Genomic DNA, 21,288 nt, shown 5'->3' with positions numbered 1-21,288 from the left:
AGTTTGCCATAAAGATGCTATACTTGGGAGTATTCCTCCCCAGGCTCAGGGATTTTCGGAATTATTAAATAAATTCATGGAACTTGTGTTCCAAACAAATTGGCATTTCAGCTTTATTTCCAAACTCTTCATTTCTGCACTTTGTTAAGCCTTCTTGCCAAAAAAAAAGAAAGAAGGAGGGAAAGAAGAAAGGAAGAAAAGAGGAAAAGAAAAGAAAAAGAGAAGAAAGAAAAAGGAATAAAAGAGTCCCGGATCTTTTGGTCATCTCAGTGCCCATTATCTCCCCCAAAATGACCGAACTGATTATGGAAAAAGTTTCACGTCATCTGACAGAGCTCCTGCCTAGCAGGGTTTAGTCCCTTGTGTTCTGGGCTTTGGTCCTGTGTCCAAACACATGCCAGAAGATATGTAACAAATCAAACTAACAGGTTTGGTTCATGTCAGAAACACTAGTTTACAGTCTTCCAGTGAAGCATTTCCTTTCTAGGGGGTAGAAAAAAATTAAGAGAACACAAATCACTCCTTGAATATTAGTGAAGTGACTTCATGCATTTGTGCTTAAATCTTGAAAGAGGCTGTAATTTCAGGATGTTTTATGGCTTCTCATGACATGCCTTCCCACCCAGCCCCCATGCCCGACGCCTGCCACTTCCTCCCCTCCACACTCCACTGGCTTCTCCATCCAAAGGACTATCTTTTGCAGTTACCAGAATACACCATGTTCTTATACTGCCTTGCCTTAACACATGCAGCTTCCTCTGCCTAGAACACCCTTTTTCTTAGTGAGTGCCTATCCCTCTTTTAAGACTATTCTATGAAGTCCTCCTGGATCCCCCACAGTCTGAATTAGATGTCCCTCCCCCACATGGTATGTCTCAGAGCAAACTGGCCTTGTGCCGTCTGGTGGACAATGTGCTCACTGCAACTTTTTCCTCCTGAACTGACAGCTAGACCACATTTCACATCTCCATTGCAATTAACTGTTGCCATCTGAGTTCTGGGAAATTAAGTATGCATCGAAGGGTTGTGTAGCACTTCTGCTAAGAGAAACTTCCTATAGTATCATGTTTTTCTCCACATACAGGCTAAAAGGACAAAACTCTCTAGCCTTACAGGAAAATGAAAGCACACATTAAGAGTCTGGGTTCCTGCCTGTCCACAAAGAAAATGGGGCAACTAAGAACATGCAGTCTGCACTATAAGGTGAGAAATACACTTTCACTGGGTCAAGCCACTCTACTCTTGGGAGTTCTCTGTTACAGCAGTCAGCCTACCCTGATACATCTTAGTAAGTGTCCCCCACTGCACTACAATTCCTATGTAGGAATCTGTGAGCTCTTTGAAGGAAGGGCTTCTGTATTGTAGACCTCACCTCCAGTCCCAACATAGTGCTTGATATACAGCAAGAGCACAGCCAGTATCAGGAGAGGGAACAAACTCATGACTCTCTCCCATAGCACAGGAGAAAGTCTGCCCTGGGAACATTCTGATCCTTTGCTGTGACTGAAATCCAGATGAGTTCATTTGCCTTTCTGCACCATAGTTTCTTTGGCTTTAAAATGTAGTTAGCAAAATAAATAAATAAATAAATAAATAAATAAATAAATAAATAAAAATAAAAATAAAAATAAAATAAAATGTAATTAGCAAGAACAGTAGTTCAGTTTTCATAGGCATCACATCAGTATCACATGGAGGGCTGGTTATCACAAAGGCTGCTGGGCCCACTCCCAGAGTCCCTGATTCAAGTGCTCTCCAATGATGGGTTCCCCAACGATGTTGATACTGCTGGTTTGGAGACCACATTTTGGGAACCACTTGCCTAGATGATCTCAAATTTCTTTTATCTCTAAAGTGGGGGACACAGTGATCCTTACTGGTGTTTGGGAAAGGTCAGGGCCAGGTGATTTGCAGTGTGCAAGCTTATCCGCCAGATCACAGATGATTTTTTCCAGAGTTCGTTTGGTATTCAGAAGTACTAGACAATGGGGGATCCCTGGGTGGCTTAGCAGTTTAGCGCCTGCCTTCATCCCAGGGCCTGATCCTGGAGACCCGGGATGGAGTCCCACATCGGGCTCCCTGCAGAGAGCCTGCTTCTCCCTCTGCCTGTGTCTCTGCCTCTCTTTCTTTCTTTCTCTCTCTCATGAATAAATAAATAAAATCTTTATAAAAATAAAAGAAATACTAGAGAAATATCACATGTCTAGCCCACCATATGCATTTATTATACAGAATAAAACCCCCATGTGACATAAGACTGGTTAGACTCCTCAAAATATTCAAATTTTTAAAGTGAGAGCCTGCAACTGGGGTGACAGGTTACTTGGTTGGGCTCTCAAGCCCACTCTTCCTGATCTCTCCCCCTTCATCCCTACTCCAACTAAGGATATGATGGTGGGTACAGTTTTCAACAAAAAGAATACTGACACAATGAAGCAAATTACCTGGACCCACATCAGGCCAAGTTTTCAATTCAGTGGATCTTTAAAATGCACTGAATTAGGCATGATATCCCATGACCAACCAGGGTTTACTGTATATAGGTGTTTAAGGGCCTAGCTCAGATCACCAGGATGTAAAAATAATTAAATCTCAGACTTTGATTCAATTAATTGGGAAGATCTCCAAATCTTTTCTACAGTTTTTCCATTAAATGAAAAAGACTAAAAATGCAGGCCACAACATATCGACACCAAGAGTCCATAAAAGCCACACTTAGTTATCATACATTTATTTTTAACATAGCACCCCAGTTTCACATCATGTACATTTTCCAAAGTTGGAGATTTTTAACCTACTATGTTCTTCACAGACTTTCCAACAAGTGTGAAAAAGAGGCAGTAAGGTTAGAGTCTACAAGTCACAATCCAAATATAGGTTACCCTATATTTATTTATGTTTAAGATCAATATACATAATGTTCCCAAGGCCTAGCAAGTGAATAAGACTCTGGCTAAGTAAAATATTAATAGAACTTGTTCGCACATTATCATGAAAAGACAGAAGGCATTAAATATATACTTTGCGGTTACTCATTTTACTATTCAATGTACTTGTAGTGAAAAAATATACACTTTTACCCTCAAGGTTAAAATAGACCATCAGCTCATTATCCCTCCTGGCCCACTGTAACAAAGACTAAAATGGCTCTTCCCGCCTCTGGCTTTCTTGAACATCATACTTGCACTGAAGACAAAAGGAGTGGTAGTGCTAAAGAAAAGGGTACACCCAGTTCCCAAGATGGGTACAGCCAAAATCCTCATACAAATTGCCTTAAAACAAAACAAAAACAACAAAACTAGCTGATCCAATCTCCATATAATGGGGTTCTTGTGTCAACTGCACCATTCTGAGGGCAGAACTCCATAAAGGACCTTTACGATCCAGTCCTGTTGTCCAAAAGACTACTTTAATAGGACGGAACTAGTCCCTGAATTTCCCTAGTGTAGCCCTCTTAAAAGTCCCATGTCCTCTGGTCTCCAGAGCCTTAAGCCCATTTTCTCCAACTTCCTACACCCATGAACTTAGCTTAGAGCAAGAACACACAAAAAAATAAACATTTTCCAGTTGTTAAGAACAGAGCAGGCTTCTATAACTAGAAAAAGCCCTCTCAGTTGAAACCCTGCAATGCCTTTTAGAAAAGCTTCCTTTGTGATCATGTAGGTTAGCAAATGTAGATAATAACTACCTGAGCCTAAAAGCAACTGTGTATCTGGGATCTCTTGCTCACATCAACAGACTGGCTGTTTCAGAGGCACTTGTAAGGTAAACTCTGAATGCCTATTTTTGAGGAGGGGAGTAGCTCTTAGAGTTTGTGCTACTTTTCAAGTCTGGTCCTCCATGTCTGTTCTTATGGTTACTCTTGGGAGGGTCACAGAACTAGGCGCATTTCTCATTGCAAACAAGCAAAGTGGGGTGGCTCACAGAGTAAGACTCACATGCAAATTGCCATCAATGACTGAGCTGTTGGCATTGGTGGGCAGTAGCCTTTTGCTTGTGCCAAAAGAGGATATGCCACCTCAGACTTCCAAAAACCCAAATCCCCACTTCTACTAGGAACTTGAACCACACTGAGTCATGATGGAAAAAAAAGAATGTAACAAAACACCTATCACTAACGTGTAAATTCAAGAGATCTTTGAAATCAGTTTTAAAAGAGTACACTTGCAACAGAATAAGCCAGTCGGAAAGAGAAACCAAAGTTGCCATGAAAACAAATAGTGTTCTATTTAACTAGAGGAGAAAAAGACCTACCTTTTTCTAACTGATATTACATTTTGTTCATAATGTTCAAACCACAACCTATAAGTCCTACTTGTCAATAATATGAGAAGATCTGGCTGCTGTGATATTTGGAATTCATATATATATATATATACATGAATATATGTATGTGCGTATGTATATATATATACACACACACACTTTCAAAATTACATTCCTTTGGCAATGTCTAGTCACGAGGTCTGATTGTGTTGAACAAATGTTTTTAGCTGTAAGGTGTTATACTATAACTGAGATCTTTCCAACTACTGCTTAGAAGAAGGCATTTGCAAATGCCTGTCTTAATTGCAAGAGAAACATCCATTCCAGATGATTTTGTTATTGATCTTCTGAGTACACATCTATTATTACCACGGTTGTGAGATTATTTAAGAAATAGACAAATTATCATTTATAAAGATACTATAGAATCAAGTCACATATGAAGAAAAGAATGCTTTATGATAGTTCAGACACTGGTAGGAAATCAAAGGAAAACTCATGTTTTTGATTACTCCCTCTAAAATATGCTGAAATCGAACATTTGCAACCCACATAACTAAAGATATATCGAAGAAAACTATAACTTACTACATATTGAGTTCATTTCCATCGCAGTAGTCTATTTTAAAAACAAACTCCCATAAGGAATACAGGAATGGAATCCATTCAAAGCAACAGCTGTCAAAAGTTCTGCCAAGAAACTCAGAGTAATTTATTGCATCATGAAAGGTGAGGTGTTCAGAAGAACAAATAGTTCAATCTTATTCTTCCCTTCAGATTTAATTTTTGCTTCAATCCAAGAGAAATATCTAGATCTAAAACTCACTGAAACATGTTTTCATACTCGAAGACTTACTAAGTAAATAAAATTCAACACAGTGAATAGAAGAAAACCTTCTCATCTATTTTTAGTATTGCTAGAGGCTAGAGGACTTGACTTAGAATCCATAAGATCAGCTGGCATCTCAACTCTGCCACTACTTATCTTTCTATAGATTCTTAGGCTAGAAAATGTAGTTTCTGATGGCCTTGGTTCCCCCACAAGCAAACTGCAGGAGACAGGTACAAGTCCTCTCAGCTGTGACATCCTATTCTCCAAGGAGAGTAAAATGGGCATAGCTTCCAGTTGAGATGTCTCCCTTCCCCATCAGGCCCAAAGCACTTCTCTAATATTTATAAAGCAGTTAGATCTTCCCAACTAAAGCAAGTGCAATTATCTGCCTTGATAACACCACGGACCTTCTTTCTAGATATCTACCTTTTGGTTTTGCTTCATGTCTGCTGGACAGGGAGGTGCAAGAGCAGTACACTGCATACAAGAGACACTGAGGTGCCCCATAAATCTGCTATCAATTCCTACTGAGCTTTCATCCTTGGGACTACAGGACCCCTCTGGAGGAAACCACTTAACAACAAGCTTATTAAAGCCCCATGGATGGGGGCAACCTCGACCTTCTGTCTGTTGAATTCTGCCCAATAAGCAGTCTAATTTTGGAGTAGTTTTATAGAAGAGGTATAATGGTGATTTCAATAACCCAGCCTTCCTAGAAATCACATTAAAGGCTCACAGAAATATTAATAGGAGCTATAATCTTAAAAGTGCACATTCTGAGAAAAGAGAGACATAGAAGAAGAACACTAGTCAGGTAATAATAATAGTGTGTATTTGGTTTTTTTAATCCACTTCTAAGCAACTGATACACTTAATGGTCACCATTAAGTGCAGTCACAAAAGCTGGATACAGAAACTGATGTGTGCTTTAATGCAATGCTCATCTTAAAATAGTAGTGAGACTACACAATTCATGAAACTTTAACTGTCCAGTGTGTGTTTGTTCCTTTAGTGAAAACCAGGCCAACTAAACAAAACCCCAACCTCCAATTTGTCTTACTCTGGCTGGCACTGACTTGATGAGGGAAAAATATATCAATATTTTTAAACATATAATAAAAACTAAAATTTCTTAGTTTCATATGCCTCCTCACTGGACATGCAGTGCTATCTCGGGTGACTGTGTATGTACTGGAAGATGAGGAGATGGAGCGCACAAGCCGGTCTTTCCCGGGTAGAATGCAACAAAAACTAAGCATGCTGTGGAATGTCTGCAACAAGGACACTGTTGATAAAATCTGTGGTAGCCCCCAGATCTCAGAACATGGGAGAAGAGGTTATCTCAAAAATCTGCGCCACCTATTCATAATCTTAGGAAGGGTTTAAAATGACTCCAAAACCCTCCCAGAGGGACAGAAAAGGCAACCAAATGGAAGGAAAGGGGGAATAGAGAAACAGTTCAAGTTCTAAGATTCTCAAAATCAAATCAATTCAAAATCCTTTAATATGTACAGAATAGAATCAACAATTTGTTTTTCTTTGGGAAAATATCTGCTTGAGTCTTTCCCTTCTGCCATTAAGCTATTGATAAAGCTGGCAAATAAGATAAGGAAGCACTAAATAAATACCTACTTATTCTAAAAGCTGTCAACTCTACTGAAACCAAAGGCTTAGTCCCACACCGCAAACCAATCCTAAATCACTTCAAAAAGGACCCCAGGCACACTCCACCCCTCTACTCTAAGAATGGCTAAATTATCAAAATGCACAAGAGATAGCATTTCTTGTAATCAGTATCTCAAAGTCATGTTAAAGCAGGTGTGCCCTGATCCCTGTGAAAATCAGTCAATTCCCACTTTCAACCTGACCTTCACAGGAGGAGCGGGTGATCAAAATTTCTATAGGATACTGGCTTCTGCAATTTGAGTTCGGGGTTTTACATCACATACACTGGAGTCAGTGGGCTCTGCTGGACTGTATATAAACCAATCACTTCCCAAGGGTACATTTCACAGGGAACAAACAGTTGTATATCCAGAGTGAAGATCAGTTATCTTGCATTATTCCTTCATACTCAATACAATCACAATCCAGGTTAAAATAACAAAGACAAAAATAACTACCAGAGTTGTTGGATTGCTGGTAACAACCATTCCCCTTCTTCTGCAGGGTGAATACCTGGGCTCAAGTAACAAATATTTATCAGTCCAAAGAGTCTCTTCAGCTTTTCACATCTGATGTATAGCTTCCAAATACATGCACTTACAGATATGTTATCCCATGCAGGATAGAAGTAGAGATCTGGCAACTATTTATTTAATTTGATCGGGTGAGGTGGTTAAAGCAGATTGTTCTTGCCCAAAAATTTACATGAAAGGACTGAGTTTTGTGAGCTGATGGCCTAGCTGGGCCAAGTTAAATAGATCATTGACAAAACTTCCACTTTATAGAGGTGCAAAGACCCAATAAATCTCTGCCATTCAACAGAAAACAATAGTTATGTATTATTTATAGCTAGATATAATGTCAAAATGGCACTAGAGAAGCAATTTTTGGCATATGGTGGCGGAGGGCACAGCGCCAGTCTAAATCTGATGCTCTTATTTTAGTTTTTGCTTTTATTATCATCATGCCAAAGACTATCCAGTTGGAATCCCAATTATTCAGGAAACCAACCTACTGTATTTGATATACATACAAAAATAAAACAAGCATCCTGAAAGTACTAGGTTATAAGGTTTTATACAAATCATAAATTCCTTAAATAAATAATGCTCTAATTTGTTTTTATTTGCTAGAAGATTGGTTTTTGGTAAGGAGCAACATCTAACAACTTGAGGAAGTACTTAAGAATGGGAGATAAATTCCACTGATAATTATAATTTCAAGTGTGATAATCAGTTGCATTTTTTCCACCAGAGTAAAATGTACAGGAGAAAAGGAAATATGGATTATATTCTGCTGCTCGCAGCTTTTCACACAGTCTTGGACATCTATGACAAGTAGTTGGGTTGAAACATTCAAAGGAAAGATCTTGGCAGAAAGAGTCACCCACTGTTACTTGAGTCTTACAACACAGTGACTGGACGAAGTTGTTCCAATTGGTTTTCCAACGCAATCCGTTCTTGATGAACCTCCTGATTTGTACAAAACAGAGAGAAGAAAACAAAAAAGCAAAGGGGTCATTTCTTGGGTTCATCCTCACTTCATCAAATATTAAAAAGAAACTTATAAGCGGACCTACAAACACTGAAGTGCCACATGACCATAGGACAAGCAGGCTAGAGAGCATCGTATTTACAGCTGGTGACTAGATAGAGGCGGCTTCACAATCTGTCATCTTGCAGCTCCTTTCTGAAGATGAGGATATGAAACTGACACCACCCTGCCTCACTCTCATTGGCAGTTTTAACAGGATCAGTGGCTGGCAGAAGTCGATGCTAAAAATCAAAAGACAGACTGGGAGAAAGCAGAAAAGCAAAAGCAAACTGCTAATACTGAAAGGTGAGCCAGGAGGACTCAATTTCTAGCTGCAATCTCTCATTTCTAGTCCAGCACCACACCCTGGAAGGTCTGGGGGATGAGCAAACGTGCTGGCCACCCCCCGCCAAAATCTCATCTTGGCTCCTGCACAAAATACAGCTTAAGGTGTGACTGCATGGCTAAAGGCAGGGAGAAAGAAAAAGAGGATCAGCCATCTGCTATTTGGCAATTCAAACTTTCAGCCCTAAAACAGAATTACTGGCAGGAGGAGAGGGGGACACATAAAGACATTCGTAAGGAGAGTCAGTCAAGATGGGAAAGAACTCTGTATGAAGGCTCAATTCTGAGATGCCCCAGAAGAATCAACATGCTAACAGTCCAAACAGAACTCAACGAGCGTTTGTTCACCCTCTCCTCCTACCCGTCCACCCAAGAGTCTTTGACTATTTGTCTACTACAGGCCAGATTCTGCTCTAGGTATGATAGCACCAGCAAAGAACAAGACGGATCAGACCAATGCCCTCATATGCTTTATACTCAAATGGCTAGAGAAAGACAATAAAGAACAAGATACTTTCAAAAGGAAAGAAATAAGATGAGGTAATAGAGGAATCTGGAAGACAGGTGGAGCAGGTGGTCAGGGAAGTCTTCTCAGAGGTGATGCTATCTAAGCAGAGACTCAAATGAACTAAGGGGTGAGCCATAGGAAGACATGGGGGAAGGATATTCAGGGAGACAAAATGGCAACTACCAAGGCTCCAAGGGAGGGAATAAGCTTGGTGTGTTTGATAACAAAAAGGCCTATGTGACCAGAGAGGAAACCAGAAAGATGCTAGTAGGAGCTGAAGGCTAAGTGTTAGGCATAGACCTTATGGACAGAGTTAGGAGTGTGAAACACCATTCACAGTACAGGGGGATAGCACCATGGGTTTTGGATCAGGGAACGTATGTGGCTCAACTTAGAATTCAAAATGTTCACTCTGGCTACTGTACAGACAGTGGATTGTAAAGCAGAGCAAAAGTGCAGGCAGGGAGGGCTGCAAGGTGACTTCATGGACCCAAGTGAGAAATGAAAATGGCTCTGATCAGGGTAGCAGCCATAAAGATGGAGAGAACTAGATTATTTCTGGATATATTTTTTACCTAGAACTGACAGGACTTGCTGATAAAGCTGATATAGAAAAGAAGGAAGATTTGGGATCAAGCAAGTGGGTGGTTAGTAAGCAGTACTGAGAACAAGATTAGATGAGAAGTAGGCATTTCAAAGGAAAGGTTGGAGGGGCAGCCCGGGTGGCTCAGTGGTTTAGTGCCACCTTCCACTCAAGGCATGATCCTGGAGACCCAGAACCGAGTCCCGCATCGGGCTCCCTGCATGGGGCCTGCTTCTCCCTCTGCCTATGTCTTTGCCTCTCTCTGTGTCTCTCGTGAATGAATGAATGAATAAATAAATAAATCAAAGGAAAGGTTGGGAATGAAGCATCTGAGGTATGTATTACATATATTAAGAGAAAATGTTGAGTAAGCAGTTGTAATTCTATGTCCAAAGATCAAGAGGTACGAGAAATAGGGTTTTAAACATAAGTTTAGGATCACTAGGTTACGGGTGATCTTCAAAGCCTTGAGACTGTATATCATCTAGCAAAAGTATACAAACAGAGATTGCAGGTAAAAGATGGAACTGAACATACACAGCATACTCATTCTCTGCTAGAATTCCACTAAAACGATAAACAGGTTTTTTAAGTCACAGACACACAAGAACAAGAAAGACAAAAGGGAAGGAGTGTTACCAATAAAATTTGTAAGCAGGAAGGTAAACTGATGAATGGTAAATGACTTTACCATTTAATCAAGAAAAATAAATGTGGGCATTCTACCAGTTGTTGCGTTGCTGCATGGTGGGGGTCCATCCATAGAGTGACCCAAATACCCCTTTATTCAAGGGTCCTGCATCTGTGAACTGACTTAGTATGGGAATTGATTGAGAGGCTGCGACTGAAGCTCTATTTTAATGATTCTTCAGACTTCTTTTCACTCAAGCCTGAACATGTTCACTCATATTGATCAAGTGCAGAAAACTGAAACATAAGCTAAGCATAGGGACAAACCAAGAACCAACCTTATTTTACATAGAAGAGACCCCGAAAGACTCAGACTGGCAGCACAAGATACCTACATAACTGAAAGTGGAGAAGGAGAGGAGGATGGCTAGAATGAGTGTTGGTAAAAGTCTGTTTCAGAAGGAATTAGCTCCCCAGCTCCTTCCTGCTACCAGAGCAGAACTCTGAAAATTTATTCCTTGAAAAGGTAAAACATAGGGCCTCTTGGTTAGCATACAGAGACATAGTTGAGGACAGATATTGAACTGAAACTAAGGAGATGAAATGAGTATACTGGATACTGATACCCACAGCCCTCTCTCTCCCCTGAACTAGATCCTTCCCTTCATGTAGGACTCGCCAAACAGACAAATCTCCTCTGGAAATTCCAATCAGATTAAAAAGAAAGCACCAATGATACTGCCTTGGGAGGTTCCCCAACTATACAGCCCAACCAGAATGTTGAAGACTGAAACTCAATGTTGACAAGCCCTACAACATGCTATGTACTTTCAGTGAGCATTTTCATCCTCCTCCCAAATATAAGCAAAGGACCATCAGATATTGAAGGAAAGCATCTAATAAATACATAACAGTAAAACAGAAAAGTATTTAAGAAGAAGAAAAATACTACTATTAAAAGAAGATACTACAACAACAAAATGAGACTAGGATACCTTTAAAAAGAAATAATCCAAGAACAAAAAATGAACTCTTGGTTATTAAACAACAGTTTGACAATTTTAAATTAAGTAAATCTCCAGAAGTGGACAAAAAGACAAAAACAAAGAAGAGGAGGACAAAACAGAAGAGAATATATGAAAAAAATTAGAGAACTAACAAGCTAAGAGTTCCAATGTCTGAAAAATATCAGCAAGTGAGAACAGAGAAAATGGGCAGGGGAGTGGAGGGAAGAAACATGGAGAAAATACAACAATAATAAAAACCAAGAAAACCCTTAGAACTGAAGAATATGGGTTTCCAAGTTCAAAGAGCTTATCGAGAAGGGAGAACAAGTATATGAAAAGGACCTACACCAAAGCAAAGTCAGAGGGGAGAAAAACAACATATAGAACACAAAACAAAAACAAGATTTAGGGCAGCCCCAGTGGCCCAGCAGTTTAGCGCTGCCTTCAGCCTGGAGTGTGATCCTGGAGACCCGAGATCGAGTCCCATGTCAGGCTCCCGCTTCTCCCTCTGCCTGTGTCTCTGCCTCTCTCTCTCTCTGTGTGTGTCTGTCATGAATAAATAAATAAAATCTTTAAAAAAAAAACAAGATTTTTTTAAAAACAAGATTTGTAAAATAAAATGAAGTTTGACATTTTAAAAAATTCTTATTTTTATTATATAGTAAAAGTGACTTTTTTCTTTTAATGTACAATTCTATAAATTTCAACACATGTACATATTTATGTAACTGCCACCACAAAGAGGGTATATTACAGTTCCAACAACCAAAATGTCCCTGGTACTACTCAGTGATTTACAAACTTTCACCTTTGTGCACAACCCCTGGCAACTACCAGACTGTTTCCCAGCAGTACGGTTTTGTCTTTTCAAGAATGCCAGATAAAAGGTATCAAACAGTATATAACCTTTTGACCCTCACTCAGCACAATATCTCTGAGTTTCATCCAAGGTGTTGTGTGTATCACTACTTCTACTGTTGAGGGCTATTCATTGTGTGAATGTACCACATGTAACATATTCATCCTTTGAAGTACATCTGGGCTGTTTCTAGGTCTTGGCCATCACATAAAACTGTTATGAACATTCATGTTCAGATTTTTGAGGGAACACAAGTTTTCATTTCCCTGATGGATATCCAGGAGTAGGACTGCTGGGTCACATGATCAGTGTATATATAACTTCCGAAGAAACTGCCAAATGCTTTTTCAGAGTGGGGTAGCATTTTTCATTCCTAGCAGTGCATGAAAGTCCCAGTTACCAGCACTTGGTGGTGTCATTATTTTCTGTCTTGGCAATTCTAATATGTGTGTAGTGGTATACAATCACAGTTTTAATTTGCATTTCTCTATGGCTAATGATGCTGAGTATCTTCTCACATGTTTGTCATCCTTTTATCCTCTTTGGTGAAATATCTGTTCAAGTCCTTTGCCCATTTTTAAGTTGATTTTCTGCCGTTTGGAGAGTTCTTGAGTTTGGAGAGTTCTTTATATAGTCTGGATACAAGCCCTTGTCAAATATGCAGGTTGCAAATATTTCCTTCCAGTCTGTAGCTTGTCTCTTAATTCTCCTGGCAGTATTTTAGGCAGAGCAAAGGTTTTTAATTTTGATGAAGTACAATTTTATTTTTCTATTCTAGAATATGCTTTTGGCATCATTTCTAACACTAGGTCATAGAGATTTTTTTCCTGTGTTTTCTTCCAAAAGTTTTATACCTTTATGTTTTATGCTTGCATCTATGACCCATTTCAAGTTAATCTTTGTATAAGGACTGAGGTTTCAATTGAGATCCATTTTTTTTCCATATATGGAGGACCCATTGTTAGAAAACAATTGTTGAAAAGACTATCCCCTTTCTCAATGAATTGATGTTGCACCTTTGTCAAAGATGGAATGACTATATTCATGTAGTCTACTTTACAGCCCTCTATCCTGCTCCCATCGATCTATGAAACAGTCCCTCCCCCAAGGCCACACTGTCTTGATTACTGAAGCCTGATACTAAAGTGACCCCTACAACTTTGTTCTTTTCCAAATTTGTTTTTGCTATTTAAGTTCCTTGGCCCTTACATAAAAATTATCAGACTAGCTGATCTATACCTACAAAACATCTTGCTAGAACTGTGATTGGCATTGTAGTGAATCTATAGATCACTTTGGAGAAAAATGACATCACTATTATGTTAAGTCTTCCAATCCACAAAAAGCAGATGTCTCCATTTATTTAGGTCTTGGATTTCTTTTAGCAGCACTTTATAGTTTTCAGTATTCACAACTTATGTTTTAATGAATTTATACCTAAGTCTTTCTTTTGAAGGAGGGTGACAAGATATTGTGAATGGCAGGCACTGTTTTTCATATTTCTGTTATCAATTGTTCACTGCTTACATTTAGGAATATGATTGGGTTTTGTGTGTTGATCCTGTATTCTGCAACCTTCACAAACTCAATTAGACAATGAATATTTAAAAACCAATTCAATCTGCATTAGTGTCACAATAATTAGGAATAAATTTAACAAAACACAGGTAATACATGTACACTCAGAACTGCTAAGAGAAATTTCACAAGATACAAATAATTAGAAAGATGTACTCTACGAACAGATTGGCAGACTCATCACTGTTTAGATTTTGATCCTCCTTAAACTGATCTATATACTCAAACAAATCCAATCATAATCCTAGCAGGCTATTTTGTAGCAAATGACACATTGATTCTAAAAATTATGTGAGGGATGCCTGGGTGGCTCAGTGGTTGAGTGCCTGCCTTTGGCCCAGGGCGTGATCCTGGGTGCAGGGATCAAGTCCCACATCAGGCTCCCTGCATGGAGCCTGCTTCTCCCTCTGCCTGTGTCTCTGCCTCTCTGTGTCTTTCATGAATAAATAAATAAAATCTTTCAAAATAAAATTTATATGAAACAGGCTGATCCTTTTTTTAAAAGATTTTTTAATTTATTTATTCATGAGAGACACAGAGGGAGAGAGAGGCAGACACAGGCAGAGGGAGAAGCAGGCTCCACGCAAGGAGCTTGATGTGGGACTCGATCCCGGGACTCCAGGATTACTCCCTGGGCTGAAGGCAGGTGCTAAACCGCTGAGCTACCCAGGGATCCCCTTATTCCTAATCTTGAAGGAAACACTGATGCTTTCAGTTTTTCACCATTGAATATGATGTTAGCTATGGGTTTTTCTAGATGGCCTTCATTATGTTGAGGTATATTACCTATCTCTCTCAAAAAAAAGAATAAGAACCCAAAAATAAAACTACATTTATATGGCCATTAGACTTTTGACAAGGGGGCCAAAGTAATTTAAGGAGGAAAAAAATTATTTTCCACAAATGATGTTAGATTAGATATTGATATAGGGAAAAAATAAACCTTCACTCTAATCTCAAACCATACAAAAAACTTAATTTGAGGTGGATCATAGACATTGACGTAGCCACTATGGAAAACACTATGAAAGTTCATCAAAAAATGACAAAACTACCAGGAGTGACATCAGTATCACGGCTGTATAAGACATCCCTTGTCCATGTTCCCCTGCCAACAACAATACCAAAAAAAAAAAAAAAACTGGCTTTCATTCATGGGCAAAGTACCTTTGTGGGAACTCTGGGATCCAGCATCATACATATGCCAAAAGACCCAAGAGGAGTCTCACTCAGCCATGCACTGGGTAATAGGCACACAGACCTCAGACCGAGATCTGGACCCTGCACTGGCCTGTGAACCAGCTCTAGCTCTCTTAGCCACCATCTGGGAGTCTATGGAAAACACTGTTTTAGACAATCCCCTATAGATTACAGAGCCTTTGTGGAAGTCTAAATTTCCAGCAGAGAAGTTCTAGCACAATGCTGGAGGGAAAAAAAGTCTTTGGGATGTACTAGGGAAGAGAAGACGGAACTGTTAGATTTTACTTACATCACACTTCTCTACAAGGTAGCACACCTTAGGGCAAAGAGAGATTCTCTTGGCCCATCATGTCTCCCATGGGGGAAATAAGAGTATGTGAGTACACATCCCGCTTCCCCAGCTGTGTGGGACACTGCCAAAGAGGCTCAGTTTTCTCTTGCCCCATACAGAGTATTGAATTACAAACTGCATGACCGAGAGATAGAAGGTAACTGGGAGTACAGAGGACAAGACCCTCAAAAGGTATTAAAGGAAACACAGATCCTACTAAATGTGTTGCAAGACTCATCAAGAAGCCTACCCATGAACTTCTGGGGATTCTCCAATTGCCCACAGGGTACTTCCCAGCACACCTCTCACCTAACACACACACACACACACACACACACACACACACACACCTCTCCTATGGCCAGATACCTGTTCATATGCCCTAGGCAGCAAACTTTAGCAGGTGGCTAGTGAGCACATGCAGAAAGGTTGTGCAGGCCCAAATCTGTGAGTCATGGAGAGACCACAAAATTGAGCTTTAGCGCCACCTTTGGGAAAACAAAAGACAGGCTTCTAGCACTTGGCCTGGTGTTTTGCAGGATCAGGAGGTGGGATATAGCTAAATAATTCTGCCACAAGAGGGAGCAAGAAATGTCAAGCAGGTACATTCAGAAAAGGTCTGAGAAAGCCTCAGAATCCCTAGCAGGACTGATGAAATGTACCTGTCTCCTGAAGGTAGTTAATAAAGATTGGAGGTAGTGACTGCTACTTCAAATATGAAGATAGCAAAGCAAAATTTCAAGGAACATAAAAAATTAAGGAAGTCTGACACCACTAAAATATTGTAGTAATGTCCAATAACCAATCCCAAAGACATGGAAATCTTTGATTTACCTATTAAAGAATTTATTTTTTTTCCTATTAAAGAATTTAAAATAGCTGTTTGAAGAAAACTCACTGAGGTACAAAAGAACACAAAAAGACAGTATCAGGAAAACCACATTACACGAAAAAATGAGAAGTCTAACAAAGAGAAAGAAATCACGAAAAAGAACCAAATAGAAATTCTGGAGCTGAAGAATGAATGAAATGAAAATTACAATAGAAAGCAAAAACATCAAAATGGATCAAACGAAGAAAGAATCTAGGAGACAGAAGTCAGAACTTTAAAATTGTATAGTCAGAAGAGAACAAAAAAAAAGAATCAAAAAGAGTGAAGAAGGGCTACATCATTTATAGGGTACCATCAAAAGAAATAATTTGTGATTTGTTGGACCTCTAGAAGTTGAAAAGAGACATGGGCAGAAAGCTTATTTAAATAAATAATGGCTGAGAACTTCCCCGAACTGGGGAGAGATATGGGTCAAAGTTCATAAAGCTCATCAAATTCAATTTAAAGAGATTCTCTTCAAGATTCATTAAAATAAAACTCAAAAATCAAAGAGAGACCATCTGAAAAGCAGCAAAAGAAGTCTGTAACTTACAAGTGAACCACCAAAAGACTCAGCAGATTTCTCAGCAAGCACCTTACAGACAGGTCAGGAAAGAGTGGGATAATACATTCAAAGTACTCAAAGAAAAAAAACTGCAAACCAAGAATACTCTATTTGGCAAAGTAATCCTTCAGAAATGAAGGAGGGGCATCCCAGGTGGCTCAGCAGTTTAGCGCCGCCTTCAGTCCAGGGTGTGATCCTGGAGTTCCGGGATTGAGTCCCATGTCAGGCTTCCTGCGTGGAGCCTGTTTCTCCCTCTGCCTGTGTCTCTGTCTCTCTCTCTCTGTCTCTCATGAATAAATAAATAAAATCTTTAAAAAAAAAGAAAATGAAGAAGGATTAAACACTTTCCCTGAAAAACAAAAGCTGAGTGAGTTCATCAACATTAGACCAACCTTGCCAAGAAAGGCAAAAAGGAGTTCTTCAAGCTGAAATGAAAGGATAGTAATCAGCAACATGAAAACAAAAAAATATAACATACTGGTAAATCTAAGTATATAGTAAGATTCAGAATACTCTAACACTGTAATATGATGGAGTGTTAACCACTTAACTCTATTAAAAGGTAAAAAGAAAAGAGAATTAAAAATACCTATAGCTATTCACAAATAATCAATGTGATACATCACGCATTAACAAGTGGAAGGATAGAAATTGTATGATTATCTTAAGAGATGCAAAAAAGACGTCCGACAAAGTACAACATCCATTCATGATAAAGACTCTCAACAAAGTGGGTTTAAAGGTAATACACCTCAACATAATGAAGGCCATCTAGAAAAACCCATAGCTAACATCATATTCAATGGTGAAAAACTGAAAGCATCAGTATTTCCTTCAAGATCAGGAATAAGGGGATCCCTGGGTAGCTCAGCGGTTTAGCACCTGCCTTCAGCCCAGGGAGTAATCCTGGAGTCCTGGGATCGAGTCCCACATCAGGCTCCTTGCGTGGAGCCTGCTTCTCCCTCTGCCTGTGTCTCTGCCTCTCTCTCTCTCTCTCTCTCTCTCTCTCTCTCTGTCTCTCATGAATAAATAAATTTAAAAATCTTTTTAAAAAAGGATCGGGAATAAGATGAGGATGTCTACTCTACTCTCACCACTTTTATTCAACATAGTACAAGAAATCCTAGCTGCAGCAATCAGACAAGAAAAAGAAATAAAAGGCATCTAAACTTGTAAAAATGGGGCAGCCTGGGTGGCTCAGTGGTTTAGCACTGCCTTCAGCCCAAGGTGTGGTCCTGGAGACCCGAGATCAAGTCCCACATCAGGCTCCCTGCATGGAATGGAGCCTGTGTCTCCATCTGCCTCTGTGTGTGTATGTGTCTCTCTCATGAATAAATAAATAAAATCTTTTAAAAAATTAAAAATAAATAAATAAATAAACTCATAAAAATGAAGTAGAATTGCCACTATTTGCAGATAAGGATATTACACATAGAAGACCCTAAAGACAGCACCAAAAAAATATTAGAATAAATGAATTCAGTGAAGTAACAGAATATAAAATTAATATATAGAAATCTCCTGCATTTCTAAATACTAATAATGAAGTAGCAGAAAGAAAAATTAAGAAAACAATCTCATTGACATTTGCATCAGAAAGAATAAAATACCTAAGAATAAAATTAACCAAGGAGGTGAAAGACCTATAGACTGAAAACTATAAGACTGATAAAAGAAATTAAAGATGACAAAAACAAATGGAAAGATATTCCATGGTCATGGATTGGGGGGAACAAATATTGTTAAAATGTCCATACTACTCAAAGCAATCTACAGATTTGATGCAATCCCTATCAAAATACCAACAGCATTTTTCACAGAACTAAAAACAAATAATCCTAAATTTTGCATGGAACAAAAGCCCTCGAATAGCCAAAGCAAACTTGAGAAAGAAGAACAAAGCTGGAGGTATCACAACCCCAGATTTCAAGATATACTACAAAACTATAGTAACCAAAACAGTATGGTACTGGCACAAAAACAGAAACAGATCAACAGAACAGAAGAGAGAACCCAGAAATAAACCCACACTTATAGGGTCAATTAATTTATGACAAAGGAGGAGGCAAGAATATCCAATGGGAAAAAGACAGTCTCTTCAATAAATAGTGTTGGGGAAACTGGATAGCTATATGCAAAAGAATGAAATTGGACCACTTTCTTACACTATACACAAAAATAAATTCAAAGTGAATTACAACTAAATGTGAGACCTGAAACCATAAAACTCCTAAAAGAAAACACAGGCAGTGATCTCTTGGATATCAACCTTAGCAACATTTATGGATAATGTTGCCTGTCTCCTCAGGCAAAGGAAACAAAAACAAAAATAGACTAATAGAACTATACCAAAACAAAAAGCTTTTGCACAGCAAAGAAAACTATCAACAAAAAGGCAACTGAACAAGATACTTGCAAGTGATTTATCTAATGAAGAATTAATATTCAAAATATATAAAGAACTTATACAACTCAACACCAAAACAAAACAAAACCCAATCCAATTTTAAAAAATGGGTAGAGGACCTAAACAGACATTTTTCCACAGAAGACATTCAAATGACAACCAGACACATAAAAAAGATGTTCAACATCACTAGTTACTGAAGAAAGGCAAGTCAAAATCACAATGTGATATCATCTTACAACCTGTCAAAATGGCTAGAATAAGAAAGATAAGAAATAACAAGTGTTGGTGAAGATATGAAGAGAAAGGAACTCTCATGCACTGTTAGTGGGAATGTAAATTGGTGCAGCCACTGAGGAAAACAGTATGATGGTTCCTCAAAAAATGTAAAAAAAAAAATGGGGCACCTGGGTGGCTCAGTTGGTTGAGCATTTATCTGCCTTCAACTCAGGTAATGATCCCAGGGTCCTGAGATCAAGCTCCACATTGGGATTCCTGCTCAGTGGGGAGCCTGCTCCTCCCTCTTCTTGTTCCCACTGCTTATATACTCTCTGTCAAATAGATAAATAACATTTTTTTAAATGTGAAAAATAGAACTACCATACAATCCAGTAATTCCAATATTCAGTATTTATCCAGAGAAAATAAAAAACATTAATTTGAAAAGATATATGCACCCCTATGTTTACTGCAGCATTATTTACAATAGCCAAGATACAGAAGCAACCCAAGTGTCCATCAATAGACAAATGGATTTTTAAAATGTGATACATATGCCCCACACACACACACACACTGAATTATTACTCAGCCATAGAAAAAGAATGACATTCTGCCATTTTCAACAACATGGATGGATCTAGAGGGTACAATGCTAAGTGAAATACATCAGACAGAGAATGACAGATACCATATGATTCCACTTATATGTGGAATCCAAAAAATAAAACAAATGAAGAACAAAAAAAATAGACTCTTAAATACATAGAACAAACTAGTGGATGCCAGAGAGGAGGTGAGTGGAAGGATGGGTAAAATAGGTGAAACAGATCAAGAAGTATGAAATTCCATTTATAAAATAAGTCATGGAGATGAAAAGTACAGCATAGGGAATATAGTCAATAATATTATAATAACACTGTATGGTGACTACGCTTGTGGTAGTGAATGCTGAGTAATATACAAAATTGTAGAAGCACTATGTAATACACCTGAAACCAATGTAGCATTGTACGTCAACTATACTTCAATAATAAAAAAAAATAAAAAGCAAATCAGTATCATATGGGGAATCAGAGTGCCAAAGTGCTGTATACCTGGTACTACTACTCCTCTGCTCTCTGCTCTGTCACATGGTAGCTAAAGGACCATGGGCCAGTCACAACAAATTTCAAGGGCCTTGCTATGCCCATCTGTCAGAGAGTTTCCTGGCTCCCTTAAAGCTCTGAAATTCTATGATTTAGAATCGTAAAAATCACTAACATAAAACATTAATAGGCACAACACTAGAGCGACTAGCATCCAATTAATACCTTGAGGAAATAAAGTGAGATAGTAACTTTTAACAGGAATTAATATAATTAAGGCAATAAATATTATTTTAACAAAAAATGCTACAGCTACAATGATTTGCTAATGGATATACAATATAAAAAGAGGTAAACTGTGACAGCAAAAACAAAAATGGGGGGGGACTAAAAGGTTAGAGTTTTTATATGCAATCAAAGTTAAGTTGTTATTAGCATAAAACAGACTGTTATAGCTATGTTTTATACAAGCCTCACAGTAACCGCAAAGCAAAAACTTACAGTAAATTCACAAAAGAAAGGGAAGACAATCAGAGCATACTACTGAGCAAGGGTCCAAACCTCCAGAAAATCATCAGTGCACAAAGGAAAGCAATAAGCAAGGAAGAAAGAAACAAAGGAACTACAAAATAGTGAGAAAACAAATTAAGATGGCATTAGTAAGTCCTTACCTATCAATAATTACTTTAAATGTAAATGTATTAAGTTCTCCAATCAAAAGGCATAAAGTAGCTAAAAACAAGACCCAACTACAGGTTGTCTACAAGAGGCTCACTTCAGCTTTACAGTCACACACAAGGC

General features: G+C 38.6%; 1 protein-coding gene across 18 annotated transcripts in view; it reads right to left on the bottom strand.

Moving 5' to 3' along the window:
* Nucleotides 1–2,715: 2,715 nt before the first annotated feature.
* Nucleotides 2,716–21,288, bottom strand: part of REPS2 (RALBP1 associated Eps domain containing 2) — a 222,107-nt gene continuing 203,534 nt past the window's right edge. For all 18 annotated transcript variants that reach the window (XM_072743698.1, XM_025997515.2, XM_025997510.2 and 15 more), the window contains one exon: nt 2,716–8,235. In XM_072743698.1, the coding sequence (XP_072599799.1) occupies nt 8,167–8,235 (69 nt within the window). In that variant the 3' untranslated portion in view covers nt 2,716–8,166. The remainder of the gene's footprint in view (nt 8,236–21,288) is intronic.

Source organism: Vulpes vulpes, chromosome X (assembly GCF_048418805.1).
Source record: "Vulpes vulpes isolate BD-2025 chromosome X, VulVul3, whole genome shotgun sequence".
NCBI lineage: Eukaryota > Metazoa > Chordata > Mammalia > Carnivora > Canidae > Vulpes > Vulpes vulpes.
The sequence above is the reverse complement of the archived record's forward strand: the minus strand, read 5'-3'. Positions and strand labels throughout refer to the sequence as shown.